The sequence below is a fragment of the Podarcis erhardii genome (genome assembly GCF_964252035.2).
Source record: "Podarcis erhardii genome assembly, chromosome: 3".
In the NCBI taxonomy this organism is placed as follows: Eukaryota; Metazoa; Chordata; class Lepidosauria; order Squamata; family Lacertidae; genus Podarcis; species Podarcis erhardii.
In genome coordinates, this window is record NC_138507.1 from 68,384,341 (window position 1) to 68,401,114 (window position 16,774).

At 41.9% G+C, this 16,774-nt stretch overlaps 1 protein-coding gene across 1 annotated transcript in view; it reads right to left on the bottom strand.

The window, feature by feature from the left end:
• The window catches only part of CNKSR3 (CNKSR family member 3), a 63,754-nt gene that overhangs the window by 24,706 nt on the left and 22,274 nt on the right, over window positions 1–16,774 (bottom strand). The window contains exons 2-3 of the mRNA XM_081854348.1: window positions 10,924–11,087; window positions 1,571–1,773 (exon numbers count right to left, since the gene is read on the bottom strand). Coding sequence (XP_081710474.1) covers window positions 1,571–1,773; window positions 10,924–11,087 — 367 coding nt within the window. The remainder of the gene's footprint in view (window positions 1–1,570; window positions 1,774–10,923; window positions 11,088–16,774) is intronic.

The window sequence follows — 16,774 nt, forward strand, 5'->3', positions numbered from 1 at the left end:
TACAGTGGTACCTCGGGTTACATATGCTTCAGGTTACAGACTCCGCTGACCCAGAAATAGTACCTTGGGTTAAGAACTTTGCTTCAGGATGAGAACAGAAATCGTGCTCCGGCGGCGCAGCAGCAGCAGCGGGAGGCCCCATTAGCTAAAGTGGTGCTTCAGGTTAAGAACAGTTTCAGGTTAAGAACGGACCTCCAGAATGAATTAAGTTCTTAACCCAAGGTACCACTGTATGCACATACTGTATTATAAACAATGAAATTGGGAAGGGGGGGGGACTACAATATAATGTGGATGAAGAAAGAATGCAGAGAGCTGCCAGTCAACGGCTCCAAGCCCTGGTTAAAAACAAAATCCATTCCAGCTTCTCAACAAGATCCTGTCATTTCCACAATCTCTCTCATGATGTCTCTTCCTGTCACACTATCAGGGTTCTTTGGAGGGCTGGCAGGATGTGAGAGACTTTTGTGTTTATCTCGGGCCTCAAACTGGGGAAATATCCGCAACTGTCTCCATAGATCAGCCTTCACCAACCTGCTGCGCTCCAGCTGTTTTTGGACTACAATTCGTATTTGCCCCTGGCAGTACAGTCGTGCTCGATGAGGCTGATGGGAGTTGCAGTCCAAAACAGATTGCAGGCACAAACTTGATGAAAGCTACCTTAACTTATCAACAGTATTAGCCAGAAGATGAAAGGAATGCTTTCTGCCTCTCAGCCCTTCACTTCTCTGGGGCGACTCCAAATTCCCTATTATCATATAGTGGAGAAACAGAAAATTCAGGCTGCAATCCTAAACCACTTACCTGCGAGAAAACCCCACTAAATTCAATGGGATTCTTTTCTGAACAGCTATGTATAGGATTTCACTGTAAGTCATGGAATGATTTCATTGTTGTTTTAAGGGAATTTGGGTCAAGTATGGCCCAATGCAAAGTGGCAAACTTCCATGTAATCCTTCCTTGCAGTAGCATATGGGAAAACAGTACCACTTTGAGGTGCAATATTATTTACTGTACTTTTTTAAAAAATTAACAGGATTTATATACCATTTAATCGTCAAAAACTCTACACAGTTTATATGAAGATAAATTAAAATTGCTGATAAAATCAGATGTTAAAAACAAGTTAGCCTAAAAATAAAATAAAAAACAGCAGTTTTAAAAATAGGCATTATAAAATAAAATTAGATATTAAAATAAGTGTTGTATTTACATATCTGTATAGACTTGCTGAAACAAAGCATTTTTTAACAGGCACCAAAATAGTACAGCGAAGGCACATGCCTAATATCAATAGACAGGGAGTTTCAAAGTGGAGGTGCTGTCATGCTGAAGGACACTTGGAAAAGTCCTACTTCCACACTTAAGATACTGCAAGATAAATGCTATTTGTAAACAAAGACTCCCTGGAAGGCAAGCAAGGAGAAATGTCTATGTCCCAGCTTCCCTCTAAAGTCTGCCTTGGGGGGGGAAAATGTTTTTGGGGGGAGGTTGGAGGAGGGAATACAATTCTTAAAAGATATGGATTACCTTCTTATTGTTTGTGTTAAAAGCATACAAGATATCCTACCTGTCCAGCCACGTCAGCAAAGCCTTAGCAGCACCAATAAGCTCCACCACTGAGGTAAGGAATTCATTAGGAGGCTTGCGTGAGGTATTTCCATCATAATTTGAACTTTTCCTCCGGCTGCCAATGTAGTTTTGCAGATTGTTGGAAGAAGCTCGTAGCTTAAGAAGCAAGTTCTTCATGTTGTCCGTTTCAAGGCCATAATTCTGTGGAAGAGATTTTAATTTTATTTCTTTATTTAAGCAGAAATCGTGTCTTTTCAAAGTATTTTTGAAAGCATGAGGCAAGCCGTCCTACAAAGGTGTTGGTAGTTGTCACGTGTCACGTGTGTTCTTCCAGCATCCATCTCTTGGGCACATATGTATATATTCTTCAAAATATTAATAAACAAACAAACAAACAAACAGCAACCTTAAACACAGTTTGCCGAATTTGGTCCTAGTTTGCATTCCTGAATTTGCAAACCCTAGTTACCCAGGTTCAGTTGAAAGTAAAGTAAAGTATGGCTTGTTGAGAGTACCGGTAAGTGGTAAATTCACAAAAGTGTAGGGAAGGGGTCGGCAAAGTTTTTGTGGCTTAGGCCAGTTCACCATACCACAGGCACCGCAGTGGGCCGGAGTGCGCGCACACACGCATGTGCAAACGCTATTTCCGGCGTTCCTTCTGGTGTGGAGGAGGCTTGTGCAGCATCCCATTGGCTGCAGGAGCTTCTTGCAGCCAATGGGAAGCCAACCAGCATCGCAGAAGGTGGTCCCCACTCTGCTCTGTGCCAGTATAGTGTGACGCATGAGAGCCAACCGAGTGGGCAGCGGGGGTCCATGGGCCTTAGGTTGCTGACCCCTGGTGTAGGGGGCAAAGGGAGGAAGCAACATACAAGAGAGGGGCTTCTGTGTGTAATGCCACCCCGCCACCCCACACCCCTATTTCAAAAAACTGCTTTAACCATAATTTGAAGCTGGTTTCTGTTTTCCTATGATGCAGTTCAAGAGCTATGAAAACTTCAAAGCTGGATGCAGCCAAGACCACAGGCACATATGTACACAGGCAAATGATAAACTAACAATTCCAGTCCCTAAAATTCTATCATCTGTACACAGCCAGCAATTGAGGATAAGTTTTTTTCTACATAAGGCAGCTCTCAGGCACTAAGAGGTTTAATAAATAAAGCAAGCATTTAAACACAGTAGTAATGTAAACCAACCACCTTTCAAAATTACTTATAAACAAGCATGACAAGTTGTTCCAATGTGAGTCCTCCATCAGTTTTTTTTTCCATTCCCTTTTATAGGACACCAAGAGATTTGTTTTTGTTATTATGCTGCTTTACCTCCCACACGCTTTAAATCCGGTTACTGACCAAGTTCTTCCAGCTATATATACAAGCCAACGCAGGCACTCTTTTCTATTAACCCTCAAATGCTGCTAATGGGCAAGGAATCCCCTCTAAACATCACCCCCTCTAAGAAAGGGTAAAAGCGCTCAACAGTGAGCCACTGTTTGGGTCAAGCAAGTTGCAACAATCATATGGCACGAAACAAAGAGTTTTCTGAGCTGCTGAATTCTCAGGGTCTATATTTCAAATAATTAGGCGTCATTATAAAATGAGGGTGTAACAGCATGATTAACTCCTGCAAGCAATTATGCAATGAGGAACAACCCATTATTCCAATTTATGTCTGCATTTGATTGTCATGCTAAACTGTAGCCCCGCATAATGTGACTGAGCCACAGCAAGCCTTGGGCGTTTGTTTTTACCCTTCTCCGCATGTGACTGGGAGGAGGAATTTCGGATTCCGCTTACTTAACCACAGCTTGCCATGTCATTCAAACATGGAACTGTGGTTATGCTTAACTATGGTTAGTTTCAGCAAGCTCACTTTGACGTTGGCAAGAAGATTACATGTTTTAAACCAGGATTGCAGGCAGGGAGGATGAAAATCAATGATTTTTTAAATATATATATATATATTTGAAAATCAGTTTTATTTAAATTGGACTTTTTTTATTTAAATCAGATTTTTAAAATACAGTGGTGCCTCTAGTTACAAATGCCTCAGGTTAGAAACACTTCAGGTTTCAAACTCCGCTAACCTGGAAGGCTTACCTCGAGTTGAGAACTTTGCCCCAGGATGAGAACAGAAATCGTGTGCCGGTGGTGCAGCGGCAGCAAGAGGCCCCATTAGCAAAAGCACGCCTCTAGTTAAGAACAGTTTAAGGTTAAGAATGGACCTCCAGAAAGAATTAAGTTCATAACTAGAGGTACCACTGTAAAATGCTTTTGGAGGAAAAATGTTTCTAAAGACAGTTTTCTATTTAAGTTACATTATAATCCAAAGGCTATTCATCAGGAAATAAAGATTTGTTTTAAGTTTTTCATGTGTACTAAAACTCAGTCTAAGGTTTTTTTTTTAAAAAAAAAATAATCGTTTAACCACATCAGTTAACAAACATGGGTACATATGCTAAAATGTTATTGCTTTGTTAAATAAACTGTTTAAATTGTTATTAAGAAAATGATTATTTTTCTCCTTACAATAAAGTACAGCAGAAAAGTTGTCCAAATATAAACAATGATTTTATAATTACCTGTCTTTGTATTTCTAATAGTATAACCAAATTAGTAATTTTTGATATAACTGTAAAAACTACACTGAAAATTTATTATTCCAAAAATGAAACCTTCATCTAGTTGTAAATATTAAGATTATAGCAGCAAGAATGAGTCCTCCTGTAAAAAAATGATTTAAATCAAGTCTTACTGACTAGTGATTTAAATTGTGATTTAAATCGATTTGATTTACCGTACATTAAATCCACCCTGGTAGCATGCCGGGGGTGGGGAACAGGTCTGGAGCTGGTCAGCAGCACAGATTTTTATCTCCCGCAACCTCAACGTGCCATTTTTGGCAAGAGGGCAGTGCCACTCTCCTGTCAATCACCTGATGTCACAATCAAACCGTGTGACAATCAGCTGACTGATGGGTCTTGCGGAGTGCTCTACAAAGGGCTTTGCAGGCAGCTGCAACCCTGCTTTCACTTGAACCTTCCTTACCTGCCCCACATGTGTATGGCAGGTGGGTGTGGCTTGACCAAAATGTCCTCACAAGCAAAATATGAAGGCCCACACCTGCATTAATGACAATTTCTTAGAACCTGATGATCCAACAAGCCATGTAATAAAAATAAATAAAAAAATGAGCAAAAGATTCTAAACACCTACTGTCTGCCACACTAGAGGAGGGGAAGCCAGAAGTCATATGAAAATATGTTCCAAGAAGGTGGAGTGGGGGTGGGGAGAGATCATGACAGACATCAGGGCAGGCCAATGAAAGCTGCCCACAAGTGGCTTCTACCGAAAATCAGGGGCAGGCGAAACAGGTTTGCCCTGAGCTCAGTTATGAGAAGCAGATGGCACATGTGTCTAAAAAGAAATGAAAGATCTTATATAGCATGTTCCCTGCTGAAAATGGGTGGGATCCAATGTGTTTCTCAGCTGATGGAAGGTGTCCATCAGTGGAACAGTGAGTGAGGCAGTATTCAGCAATTCCTCCTTCTCCCTACAGCCCCCATCTCAACATGTGCTCCAGAGGCTTAAAAAACACCCCTTAACAGATTTTGCAGGGCATGAGGGGCTGCCTGCAGGGGAATTATTAATATAATTAATTAAAATTGTTAGTCACTTTTTCTTGCCAGAGCAACTCCAAACAACTTATAAAACACGAGTCAGCCGTGGGCTGGGTCCACTGTCCCTCAGACCATGTGGTGGGTCGGACTATTTTTTTTGGGGGGGGGAATGAATTCCTATGCCCCACAAATAACCCAGAGATGCATTTTAAATAAAAGCACACATTCTACTCACACTGATTCCCGGACTGTCTGCAGGCCGGATTGAGAAGGCAATTGGGCCAGATCCGGCCCCCGGGCCTTAGGTTGCCTACCCATTATAGGTAAAGGTAAAGGTACCCCTGCCCATACAGGCCAGTCGTGACCGACTCTGGGGTTGCGCGCCCATCTCGCTTAAGAGGCTGGGGGCCAGCGCTGTCCGAAGACACTCCCGGGTCACGTGGCCAGCGTGACGAAGCTGCTCTGGCTAGCCTGCACCAGCGCAGTACATGGAAATGCCATTTACCTTCCTGCTATAAAGCGGTACCTATTTATCTACTTGCACTTAAGGGTGCTTTCGAACTGCTAGGTGGGCAGGAGCTGGGACCGAACGAAGGGAGTTCACCCCGCCGCGGGGATTCGAACCGCCGACCATACGATCGGCAAGTCCTAGGCGCTGAGGTTTTACCCACAGCGCCACCCGCGTCCCCTCTACCTGTTATAAAACAAAGCAAAACCACCAAACAAACAACAAAACCAAGGGGGGAGGTTTCTCGGTAGTGGAACACCCTCCCTTCAGATGTCAAGGAGATAAAGAACTACATAACTTTTAGAAGACATCTGAAGGCAGCCATGTACTGGTAAGTTTTTAAATGTTTGATAGTTTACTATGTTTTATATATGCTGTAAGCTGCCCAGAGTGGCTGGGGAAACCCAGCCAGATGGACGGGGAAAAAATAAAATAAAATAATAAAAATTGTTATTATTATCATTATTATCATACTTCCCACCCACTCAAAAAGGCCACCAATACATACTTCAAGGGGAAGAGACGGAATTGCCAAAAATTGTCCCTTTCACCATTCTGCTGACAGATGCCTTCTATTAGCAGAGCAACACCCATGCATTCCATCCAGTATGCATGTCTGCAGAGTGCGTGAGGGAGGGAGGGAGGGAGGACTTGCGCATGTCCCAGGGACTTGTGCATGTCCCAGCAGATAGGATAAGATGGAAGTTGTCATGAGCATGACCGCTCAAGAATTGTGCTTCTAAAAAGTTTGCTGAATTTCAGTTCAGTTGTGAGCGATGGTGACCATAGAGAACACATGCAAGCTATTTGGCCACTTCCTTACTAAAAATTAAAGAAATCCAAGTAACTCAGAAGGAACATGCTAGACAGAAATGCTTGTAATACCACCACAGTCAGAGAGTTATTCCCTTTCATGTTAACGGTTTAGAGAGTGGCACTCAATCTTAGAAAACTATAAATAGGCTATAATAATTTGTTTCCACAGCTCTACCTAGCAGAGAACAGTGTCCTCACTTCACAAATAAGGAAACCTGAGATGGTGCAAAATGGAAAGTTAAATGGGAAGTGAGCCGTGGATAAACCACCCATGTTGGTTAAGCATAGAATATCAGCATTATAAACTACCCACCACTTTCTCCACCTACCCTATACAAGTTTAGCAATCAAATTTCCAAGGAACTATGGCAAATGAGGTTAAAAACAAATGTTTTCAAAGTATTTTTTTTAATGCGAAATGTGTGGCCCGTATTACTTTCTTTAGAAAAATATTTACATAGGCAATTATACAAAACATATCAGAAGCCCCTTTTCAGCTCAACACACCCTTTCATCACACACAGAGAAACAGCACACATCCCTGGGAACACACTAAGGTCAAACATTCCTGCCTTGTTAATCATTAATCTGAGGAGCTGCGGATCAAGTTGCCTTTGACAAGGTTTCCTAAAGGCTTATTATAGTTTACACAGACAGAATGCCGAGCACAGTAACCCATGCATCCCACAACACGAGTCGAGACAAGAGTCAGAAAAGCTAATATTGCCCCCCTATATTTCAGATGTGGCACAGGAATGGTATATTTATAATAAAATAAAAACTACTTCACACAATCCAATTATTTACTACCTGCAGAGCAGTTTAGAACAGAAGCAGCATCTAGGCATTTTTACTGCATTCATCTTTACAGAAGTTTGTTGCTCACTAATATATTACTATTAGTCCCTGGAACTATAGAGTGAAACTGATTTGGCCTAGGGCTACCCAGCAAGTTCATGGGTAAATAGGGATTGACCAAGTTCAACTCTAATCCTCCTCTTCTCCTTGCCAGCAGCAATTAAATTTCCTGGAATGACACTTTAAAATTGGATTCGGGGTGGAGGGCCAACCCTGACATCCAGCTCTCCCCTCACACACACAAAGTGGCCTCCCTGCCAGCCCTGACGCTACTCATCCCTGGGCAATGGGCAAATCTGTCAACTTCAGTTCTCTACGTGTTTCACTTTTCCAATCTTAAATTTACTTCACCACATTTCTGCAGCAATTTGCTATTCTTCTTAATCCTCATGAAAGCTTTTCACCCTTTTTGTACGACTTTCTTCTGGTAAACACATTTCTGTATGCAGTTTTGACTAATACACGCATTTTTGCAAGCACGTTCCAGTATAATGATTTATTACATGTTGCTTTTGCTAATATATGCACTGTTATTATGCACATTTCCCGTTAAAATAAGGTTAGTGAAAACAAGCCAACTTCACACCATAGCTTGCGGGTCACAGCTTGTCAAGCACAATGGTTGGAAGACATAACATGCCTTACTACTTTCTAGCAATTCCAAAATTACAACATATTCTCCCCTTCACCCTGATTCCAACATAGGGCAGGATGTCATTTTCGCTGAGCCAAAAGAACTTTTTTAAGCAAGGTCAAAACTTGCATTTATGAAGGAAATTAGGAGGAAATTGAAGAAGATAGAATAAAGCTTTGAGTTCTGGCAGACATCCAGTTCTGTTCGTTTTATCCCGTAAAAAAAAAAAAAAAAGTAGAATGGGAGAATGCCCTCAGGTGGCTGCCTTATCCATTATTCCAAGCAAGAGGTTGCCCAGTGACCTCACAATTTTACCAGATGCGTTCTGCCTGCATGGCACTAGAACCCTAACTTTAGCACAGAGGACTGCGCTGATAGTTGCCTAGTTAAAATACAGTGGTACCTTGGGTTACAAACACCTCAGATTACAAACACTTCAGGTTACAGACTCCACTACCCTAGAAGTTGTGCCTCAAGTTAAGAACTTTACCTCAGGATGAGAACAGAGATTGTGTGGTGGCGGGGCGGGAGGCCCCATTAGCTAAAGTGGTACCTCAGGTTAAGTGCGGTTTCAGGTTAAGAACAGACCTCCGAAACGAATTAAGTTCGTACCCAAAGGTACCACTGTATCCTTCCTTAGCACCCTTTTCAAAAGCTTATGATACTTGCAACTGTATAATTGAGGAGGCGGTATTTAGGTCAGTTGCTTCAAACATAACACAGCTGATTTGTTACAAGTCACCTAATCTCCCCCTCCCCCTAGTTTACCAAGGACAATTTTTTTCTGTTTTGCCCCCTTCCCACCCCCCTTTCTGAAACATGAGCTCATTTTATAAAAGGAGTCAAAAAGCTCTGCCCATTTTAAGAAAAAATACACTCAAATACAAGAAGTGTTACATAATGAACGGAATGTAGCCGAGTAAGGGCAAAAAGAGTGACAGAGAATTCTTTCCCACCATTCTTACAGATGAAACTCTATATACTTCTGGCACCGGTTCACAGCATTTGAACAAACACATAGCCCAAGTGTATCCCTGTCATAAACTGCATCCAACACAATATCGCTAACGCTAGAGGAATTAAAGAGGGAGCAGAGAAGGATAACTAGAGAGCCATGTGTTCCCCCTATAGTATACTGTATGTACTGTACCTATAGTCTCCAAAGGCAAGGAGCAGCCATAGGCATAACTGCATCCTTATCAAGCCCTTGGGAGCCCTCCTGCTCTTCTCTATATCTATTCCATTGTCAGACAGTGTCTGGCCACCCACAGCCTAGGTCATCTTCAAACAGAGAGTTGAACATTGCCATATTGGCCCCATCAGAACATTGCCATATTGGCCCCATCATTTTTCTGCTGAGCATCAGCAATCACAGCCATTGCTCTATAGCCGTACCTTGGTTCTTCAACAGAATACATTCCAGGAATCCGTTTGACTCCCAAGCCGTTCAAAAACCAAGGCGCGGCTTCCGACTGGCTGCAGGAGCATCCTGCAGCCAATCAGAAGCCACGCCGGACATTTGGCTTCCGAAAATCGTTCGAAAACTGGAACACTCACTTCCAGTTTTCGATCATTCAGGAGCTGAAACGTATGAGTTTCAAGGCATTCGGCAACCAAGGTATTACCGTACTTGCATTTTTAAAAAATAAAATAAAATACAGCAGATACATCATGACTACAATGATGGGTTTATAAGTGTACAGGAAAGCTTGGAGTGCAGAGATGGGGCTAAAAGGATGCAGGAAATACCCATATAAGCCGTACATTGTCCCTTGTTATTTCTCATAACCAATATTTCCAGTAGGTCTCATTTGCTTTTGTTTATTAAAATATTTCTGAAAAGCATTCTGTGCCAATAACCGCTTACATGGATGAGCTAAGGACAGGGGCTGTGTGCATAGGTGGGCAGCGTATATGAGTGAGAATATGGGTAGCCGCACTTAGCTATGGCATGCAGCTCTTGAAGGTTGGGCCAAGGGGGCTTGTGGTTCTTACCATGAAAGGTTAAGTCACCCCTGCTTTAAGGCTCTAGAAAGTTTAGGGCTATAAACCAGTAGTCATCGCCAGCCATTTCCCTGAGTCTAGAAGCATACAGGGAAGCAGCACAGGTGAGCTTAAATTGGGATTACATGCTCTCTGCAATACCCCACCTATACAGGGATGAGTGACAGCATTCTGCACAAGCTGCAGCTTCCAACAGTATTCATAGGCTCCTCCTCATAAAGTCCACATAAAAAGCTTGGCTGTAGACAAAAACAGAAGGCTGCCTAAGCATGGGCACCAGTGCTAAATATTGTCCGAGAAGCTATGCTACAGCAGCTCACCAGTCTAAGAACCAGCAGCCCCAGCCCACTAGAGAATCGGGCAGGAACACAGGATCCAGGAGCACCTCTGAGATGCCAAACCTCATCTACAGAGAAGGGTGTGGCTGACTTCATTTAAGACAGGCAAACCTGTTTGGCTCATTTTCTCCACTTCTTGGTCTTGGCTCAATTTTCACAACTTTTTGGGTTTTTTGGTTCGGTCTCAAATTAAACATCAACATGTTAACTTTCATTCAGTCTCAAATCATATTCAGGCATTCACTCCAGGAACCCACTGAAAAGGCTCCCCTAGTCTGAAATATTCACATCAACAGTACCAGTTCAAACTGGTGTCACCACTTAAACAGCTGCCCCATGCATAACTGCAAACTGTATTTTATTTTTATATTTTGTATCAGCTTCACTTGACTACTGCTAAAAGAGACGTGAGACCAGGATACTAGTCTGCCATTTTACTCAACTTTACCTGGTTCACTCTTGATACAATCTGCTGTAGAGCTCAGGAGCTGCAGTTATCTCCCTTTTGACAAATAATTCCATTAGCCAAAGTGAGAAAAACGCAAGAGGATTTCAACACTGTATGTTTACTGACCAGTGCGCAGAGGAGATCCACAGCCTCTAAAACGAGCTCCTGGTGTCCAATCCGGGTGATACCCAACTCTTCAAGATCCTGGTGAGAAATCTGTAATAGCTGAGCACCATTTATCTTCTCGCGTTCAAATTTTTGGACATACTGCTGCAGGCAATCATCCAACCCTAAATAAGAAAGAGAAGTGTTGTAATTATATTGCTTTTATTTTTAAAAACCCACCAAATATCCAACACGTCTATTCTCTAGCTTAGTTATGTTAATTGAAATGTTAATTGAAATGCTGAAAAAATACACTCCCAGATCGCATGCCCTCTTCATCCATCATGATAAATGCTCTTTTGCCCTGGCCACAAGCCCAGTAGGGCTTAGGAAATAGCATCCTCTATTCCCCAACCCCAACAGCACTGCTCTGACTAGTAGCAATCCCTTGCACATCTACATGAGAGTAATCACATTCACTGTAATGGGATTTGCTTCTGAGTAAATCTGCAAAGGGTAGCGCTGCAGGTGCTATCCAGTGCATCGCATTACACCAAAAGGTAAAAAAAGCGGTTTAGTCATGCATTACGCCTAATTCTAACTCTCCACAAATAATCCTGCAATCCTCTCTTCATCCTCCAACTTAATCACTCTTGCAATCCACCTCCAACCTCTCAGCGCACTTCTCACTAGGCCATTCTCCAGCATCACAACAGGACTTTGCAGACAAAAGGTACTGTGACCCTCCTGCTTGTCCTGTGCTGCAGTGCTATGATGCCATGGAGAATTTGCATAACCAAATGCTGAAGGAGACTGCAAAAAATGAACACCTGATTTTACAAAGCTCACAAGCAATACATGTTTAACCACTTCATCACTGCCAGAACAGTGTACACTTTCAAAACGTTACCTTGTTAGTGCCGAAACATAGATCAGCAGATATCATCTACTTTTTTAAAAGAAAGCCTTTGTTGTTGTATACTCCCTATTGCAGATTTGTGAACAGAAATACTTTGTAGAGACTTGCACCCCTTCCATTTCCTCAATATCTCCAAGCAGGGTTGGGAAAGGCCAGTACAGTATCTGAAACACTGGAAAGCTGCAGCTAGTATATAGGGCCCTAGATGAACAAGCAGTCTGATCTGGCACCTCTTCTGGGCAACTACCCTTTTTGGCAATGAATCTCTAAAATGGTCTTAGTTTCCCTGCATTGGGGACAGAGTGGGGGAAGGAAGGATGGAGGGCTGTGGAGTATTGTTGTAAAAAAAGCTCAGCAACTCTGGTCTGTCCCCCTGGGAGTAGATCACAGTCTCTAGAGAGAAGGACGTGCCTGCCTTATTACCCCAGCGTTGACTAGTCTACCTGAGATCCTGAGAGCCGAAGTCAGTCAGATGGTTTTACCAACCGCTGCTACCTGATCATTTTGGACCTTTGGCATGTAAAGCATGTGTACTACCTTTCTTTATGTATGCCACAACAGCAGCAAGAATACTTATTACAAAGTATTGGAAGACACAAGATCTACCCACCCTGGAAGAATGGCAGATGAAATTAATGGACTATATGGAATTGGTGGAAATGACTGGCAGAATCTGAGACCAGGGAGAAGAGTTGGTGGAAGAAGATTGGAAGAAATTTAAAGATTATTTACAGAAACACTGTAAAATTATTGAATGTTAAAATGATGTTGGAATGAAACGAAGTGGATTTAGCAATAAGGTTAAATAGGAATATGTAAAAATGGATTGATATTAGATGAAAATACGAAGTTATAATATGTGAAGATAAAGAACTAAGATAAGAAGAGTAGAAGAAGAAGAGTTTGGATTTGATATCCCGCCTTTCACTCCCTTTAAGGAGTCTCAAAGCGGCTAACATTCTCCTTTCCCTTCCTCCCCCACAACAAGCACTCTGTGAGGTGAGTGGGGCTGAGAGACTTCAGAGAAGTGTGACTGGCCCAAGGTCACCCAGCAGCTGCATGTGGAGGAGCGGAGACGCGAACCCGGTTCCCCAGATTAGGAGACTACCGCTCTTAACCACTACACCACACTGGAATATGTAAAAATGGATTGATATTAGATGAAAATACGAAGTTATAATATGTGAAGATAAAGAACTAAGATAAAACAAAGAGGGTAAGGATTTGCTGAACTAACTATCTGAACTGGAATACAAAAAAGGGAGGTGTGAGGAAGTCATGAAAATAAGTAAATGAATTGTAAGATATAGAAAGAGGGATTTATTTTTAACTGTTTTTATTTTTTCTGGAATTTGTATTTTTTGTTTTTTATTTTTACCATTTTTGTAACTTTTCTCTTATTGAAACTTTAATAAATATTATTTATAAATAAATAAATAAATAAATAAATAAATAAATAAATAAAGCATGTGTTCTACTACTGAGCTGCATTTACCCACCCACCCCATTCATGCCAATTTCCAGTCTCCGACATGAATGAGGCAATTCTGAATAACAAATTCAAAGCCCTATTTAGAAGAAATCACAAACTTGGGTCCAAGCCACAGCTATTGGCTCCAAGTAGAACTTAAGTATCTACTCATGTGGTTGTAAGAGATATCACTGTATCAGAAACACACCGAAATGCTAAGGGAAACAATGCAAGGCGTTATTAATCTGCTAGTCAAATGTGAAAAAGCTTCTTTGTTTGGGTAGATTCCTCTGCGGGACAGCAATCAGATAATCAGAACTGGGGCACGTAACAAAGAAACTTACAACAGATCAGTTTAGCAGAAACAACTTAAATTCTTAGGCAAGTTGTGCAATATGCTGAAGGCATTACTACCAGGCAGATGGCAGACTTTCAGTACTAGGGGTATCTCTTCCTTTACAACTTCACCAAGCAGATGCTTCACACTGAGGGTGGGGGTGGAAAATGGGTGGGAGTGTGGAGACGTCATATCTCATGCCAAGTTTCATCCACTTGCAACCCCAATTTAAACACTACATGTTGTAAAAAGTCAGTTGCGGCTCCCCCGTTTCTGTCAAAGACACCACAGAATGCTAACGTTCCTGATGAACAAGTAACATAACCATTTCTTGGCAGTGTTAGGGAAAATTACAAGCCTCCATCCAAAAAAGCCGACTTTCCTAGCCACCCACAAGATTACATCCTTGTGCTGTAGATTAATTAAACTCAGAATACTACTGCTTCCAGGCTTATACTTAAGTCACTAAACTGGATTAGAACCATCACTTTTCATATAAAAGCTACATCAAAAGAGTGGAGAGAGAAAAACGTCAGTTTTAAACCATTCATAATTACTGCTTTACATACACAGTCAAATTAAGTTAGGGGAACTCAATTATTCCCCAATCCAGTTATGCGCTCTGAGGCACATTCCCTCCAGTTAAATGAATCAGGGCCAATGGGCAAGAAATCGACTTGCGCACCTGAAAATGCATCAAGTGATGTTGGCTTCCAAGGCTTTGGGTTAGCTACTCCTGCTTGCAGTTTACCCCCTCACTCCCACCGTATTGTGCGAACTCTAACATTCAGTGGTACTTCGGGTTAAGTACTTAATTCGTTCCAGAGGTTCGTTCTTAACCTGAGGTACCACTTTAGCTAATGGGGCCTCCTGCTGCCGCCGCGCTACCGGAACATAATTTCTATTCTCATCCTGAAGCAAAGTTCTTAACCTGAGGTACTATTTCTGGGTTAGCGGAGTCTGTAACCTGAAGCGTATGTAACCTGAGGTAATACTGTATCTCCAAACTGCTGAAAGGCATCCTGGTGCAACATACACATCCATCTCTGATATCCAACTTGGACTGACACAATGAGGCAATCTGTTTGAAATGAGCCCAAGAAACTTTGAAGGCTTTTGTCCCATTCTCAGATGAGGCATGACTATATGTGAACAGTTTTCTCCAATCTGGTACCCTCCAGATGTTTTTGACTGCAACTCCCTTCAACCCCCAGCCAGCATGGGTACCAGGTTGGGGAAGACTGCCTGAGAAGAACAAAGTGGGAAGAAAAAGAGATAATGATATCACTCTAGATTAGGGTTTCCGTATGTTATCTTTGGTTGGAGCCGCAGCATTGTTTCCATTCTTCTGGACAGAGCATGTCTTGTAAATTTTTACCTTTAAGTTATACAGTGGTGCCCCGCAAGACGAATGCCTCGCAAGACGGAAAACTTGCTAGACGAAAGAGTTTTCCATTTTGGAGGTGCTTCGCAAAACGAATTTCCTATGGGCTTGCTACGCAAGACGAAAATGTCTTGCGAGTTCCTGCGGGGTTTTTTTCCTTTCCCCCCCCTTTTTCTAAGCCGCTAAGCCGCTTATCCGCTTATCCGCTAAGCCGATAAGCCGCTAAAAGCCGCTAAAAGCCACTAAACCACTAACAGCGCTAATCCGCTAAGCCGTCAATGGGCTTGCTTCGCAAGACGAAAAAACCGCTAGACGAAGAGACTCGCTGAACGGATTCTTTTCGTCTTGCGAGGCACCACTGTACTTTTAAAATGTATGAGTACATATAAATAAAATCTGGAAAGAACAATGGAAAGCTGCATTGCCATTTGAGTTTCAACTACAGATTTGAACAACAGCAAGGGCTACAATGCAAAGGCCTGCCAAAGGGTTTGCCTGTCACAACAGAACCTTTGTAGAAAAGGAGCTTTCTAGATAGTATGACAAATTGGCTTGGAAACACCCCTGCATTGTGAGCTGCTTAAATGCTGATTTTGGGTGGTGGTGGTGCAGGAACCACCCACATAAATCCCAAGTAACTCTAACTACACAAGACTAAGTTGCACAACTGTGTGCATAGTGGCTGTCCACCAGAAGTTATCCAAGGCAATTATGTCAGATGAGAGCCAGTCATGCAATTTTTCATCCTGTGAAAAGGCTGAGCACCAGCAATAAAATTACACTATCCTGAATACAATCCTGATAAGTCTGCAATGCTGCTTGTCAAATCTTCAAAGCAAAATTGCTTATGCAAGATTCAGGCTAATCCAATCTGAGCTATCCTAAGGTTATTTACAATGATATGGATCCCAAAATAATACTTCTTTCCTGTTCCCTTTTTTTGCAGAAATCGTTAAAACATTGTTATCAGCTGCCTTTCCTAACATTTTAACGCAAGTGGAAGATGGTTTGTAGGACAGTGAGGGAGAAAAGTGAAACACATTGTAAGCAAAGTGTTATTGTTTGTTTTAAAAATAAAAATGAAAGCTAACACAAAATGCTAAAACAATAAAGCACAGCTACACAATTAGAAATCAATGGAACAAAAAACAACCAAATTAAAAACCGAAAATGATACCAACCAGAATTTTTAAAAGAAACAGTTTTGCAATAAATTCACAAAAACCTAGCAAATTAAAAGCCAATCAAAAGCTGACTTCTCAAAAAGTTTAATCTTGGCATCTGAAGCATTCCGTGTTAAAGTCTGTGGGGTTTCACTGGGGTGAACATTCCAGAAAGATCTCACCACCACTGAGGCGGCCCCTCTCCTTGATGGATGAAGCAGCACCTCAGCTATTTAACAAGTAGGCCTCACAAGAGCAGGCAGGAGAAAGTCCTACACATTACCTCTTTCTTCCTTGGTATCACAGAACTCATTTCAGCTCCACTTTGTCATCAGTTCAGTGATAACATTATGAAGAAGAGCAGCAGAAAGAAAAATACAACTGTAAAATGCCACACAATGGAGGTGAATGTTGGACTGTGTCACCAACTGCACCCAAATGCTACCATTTAAAGTATATGCCCACCAGGATTGCCTACTGACTTCAGTGACATTCTATTGGCACAGATGTGGTAGATCCAATTTTCAACACACAGTCAACCACAGCAAAGAGAGTTCCTACTTATCATCAGCTGGATAGCTCAGCTGGTTAGAGTGTG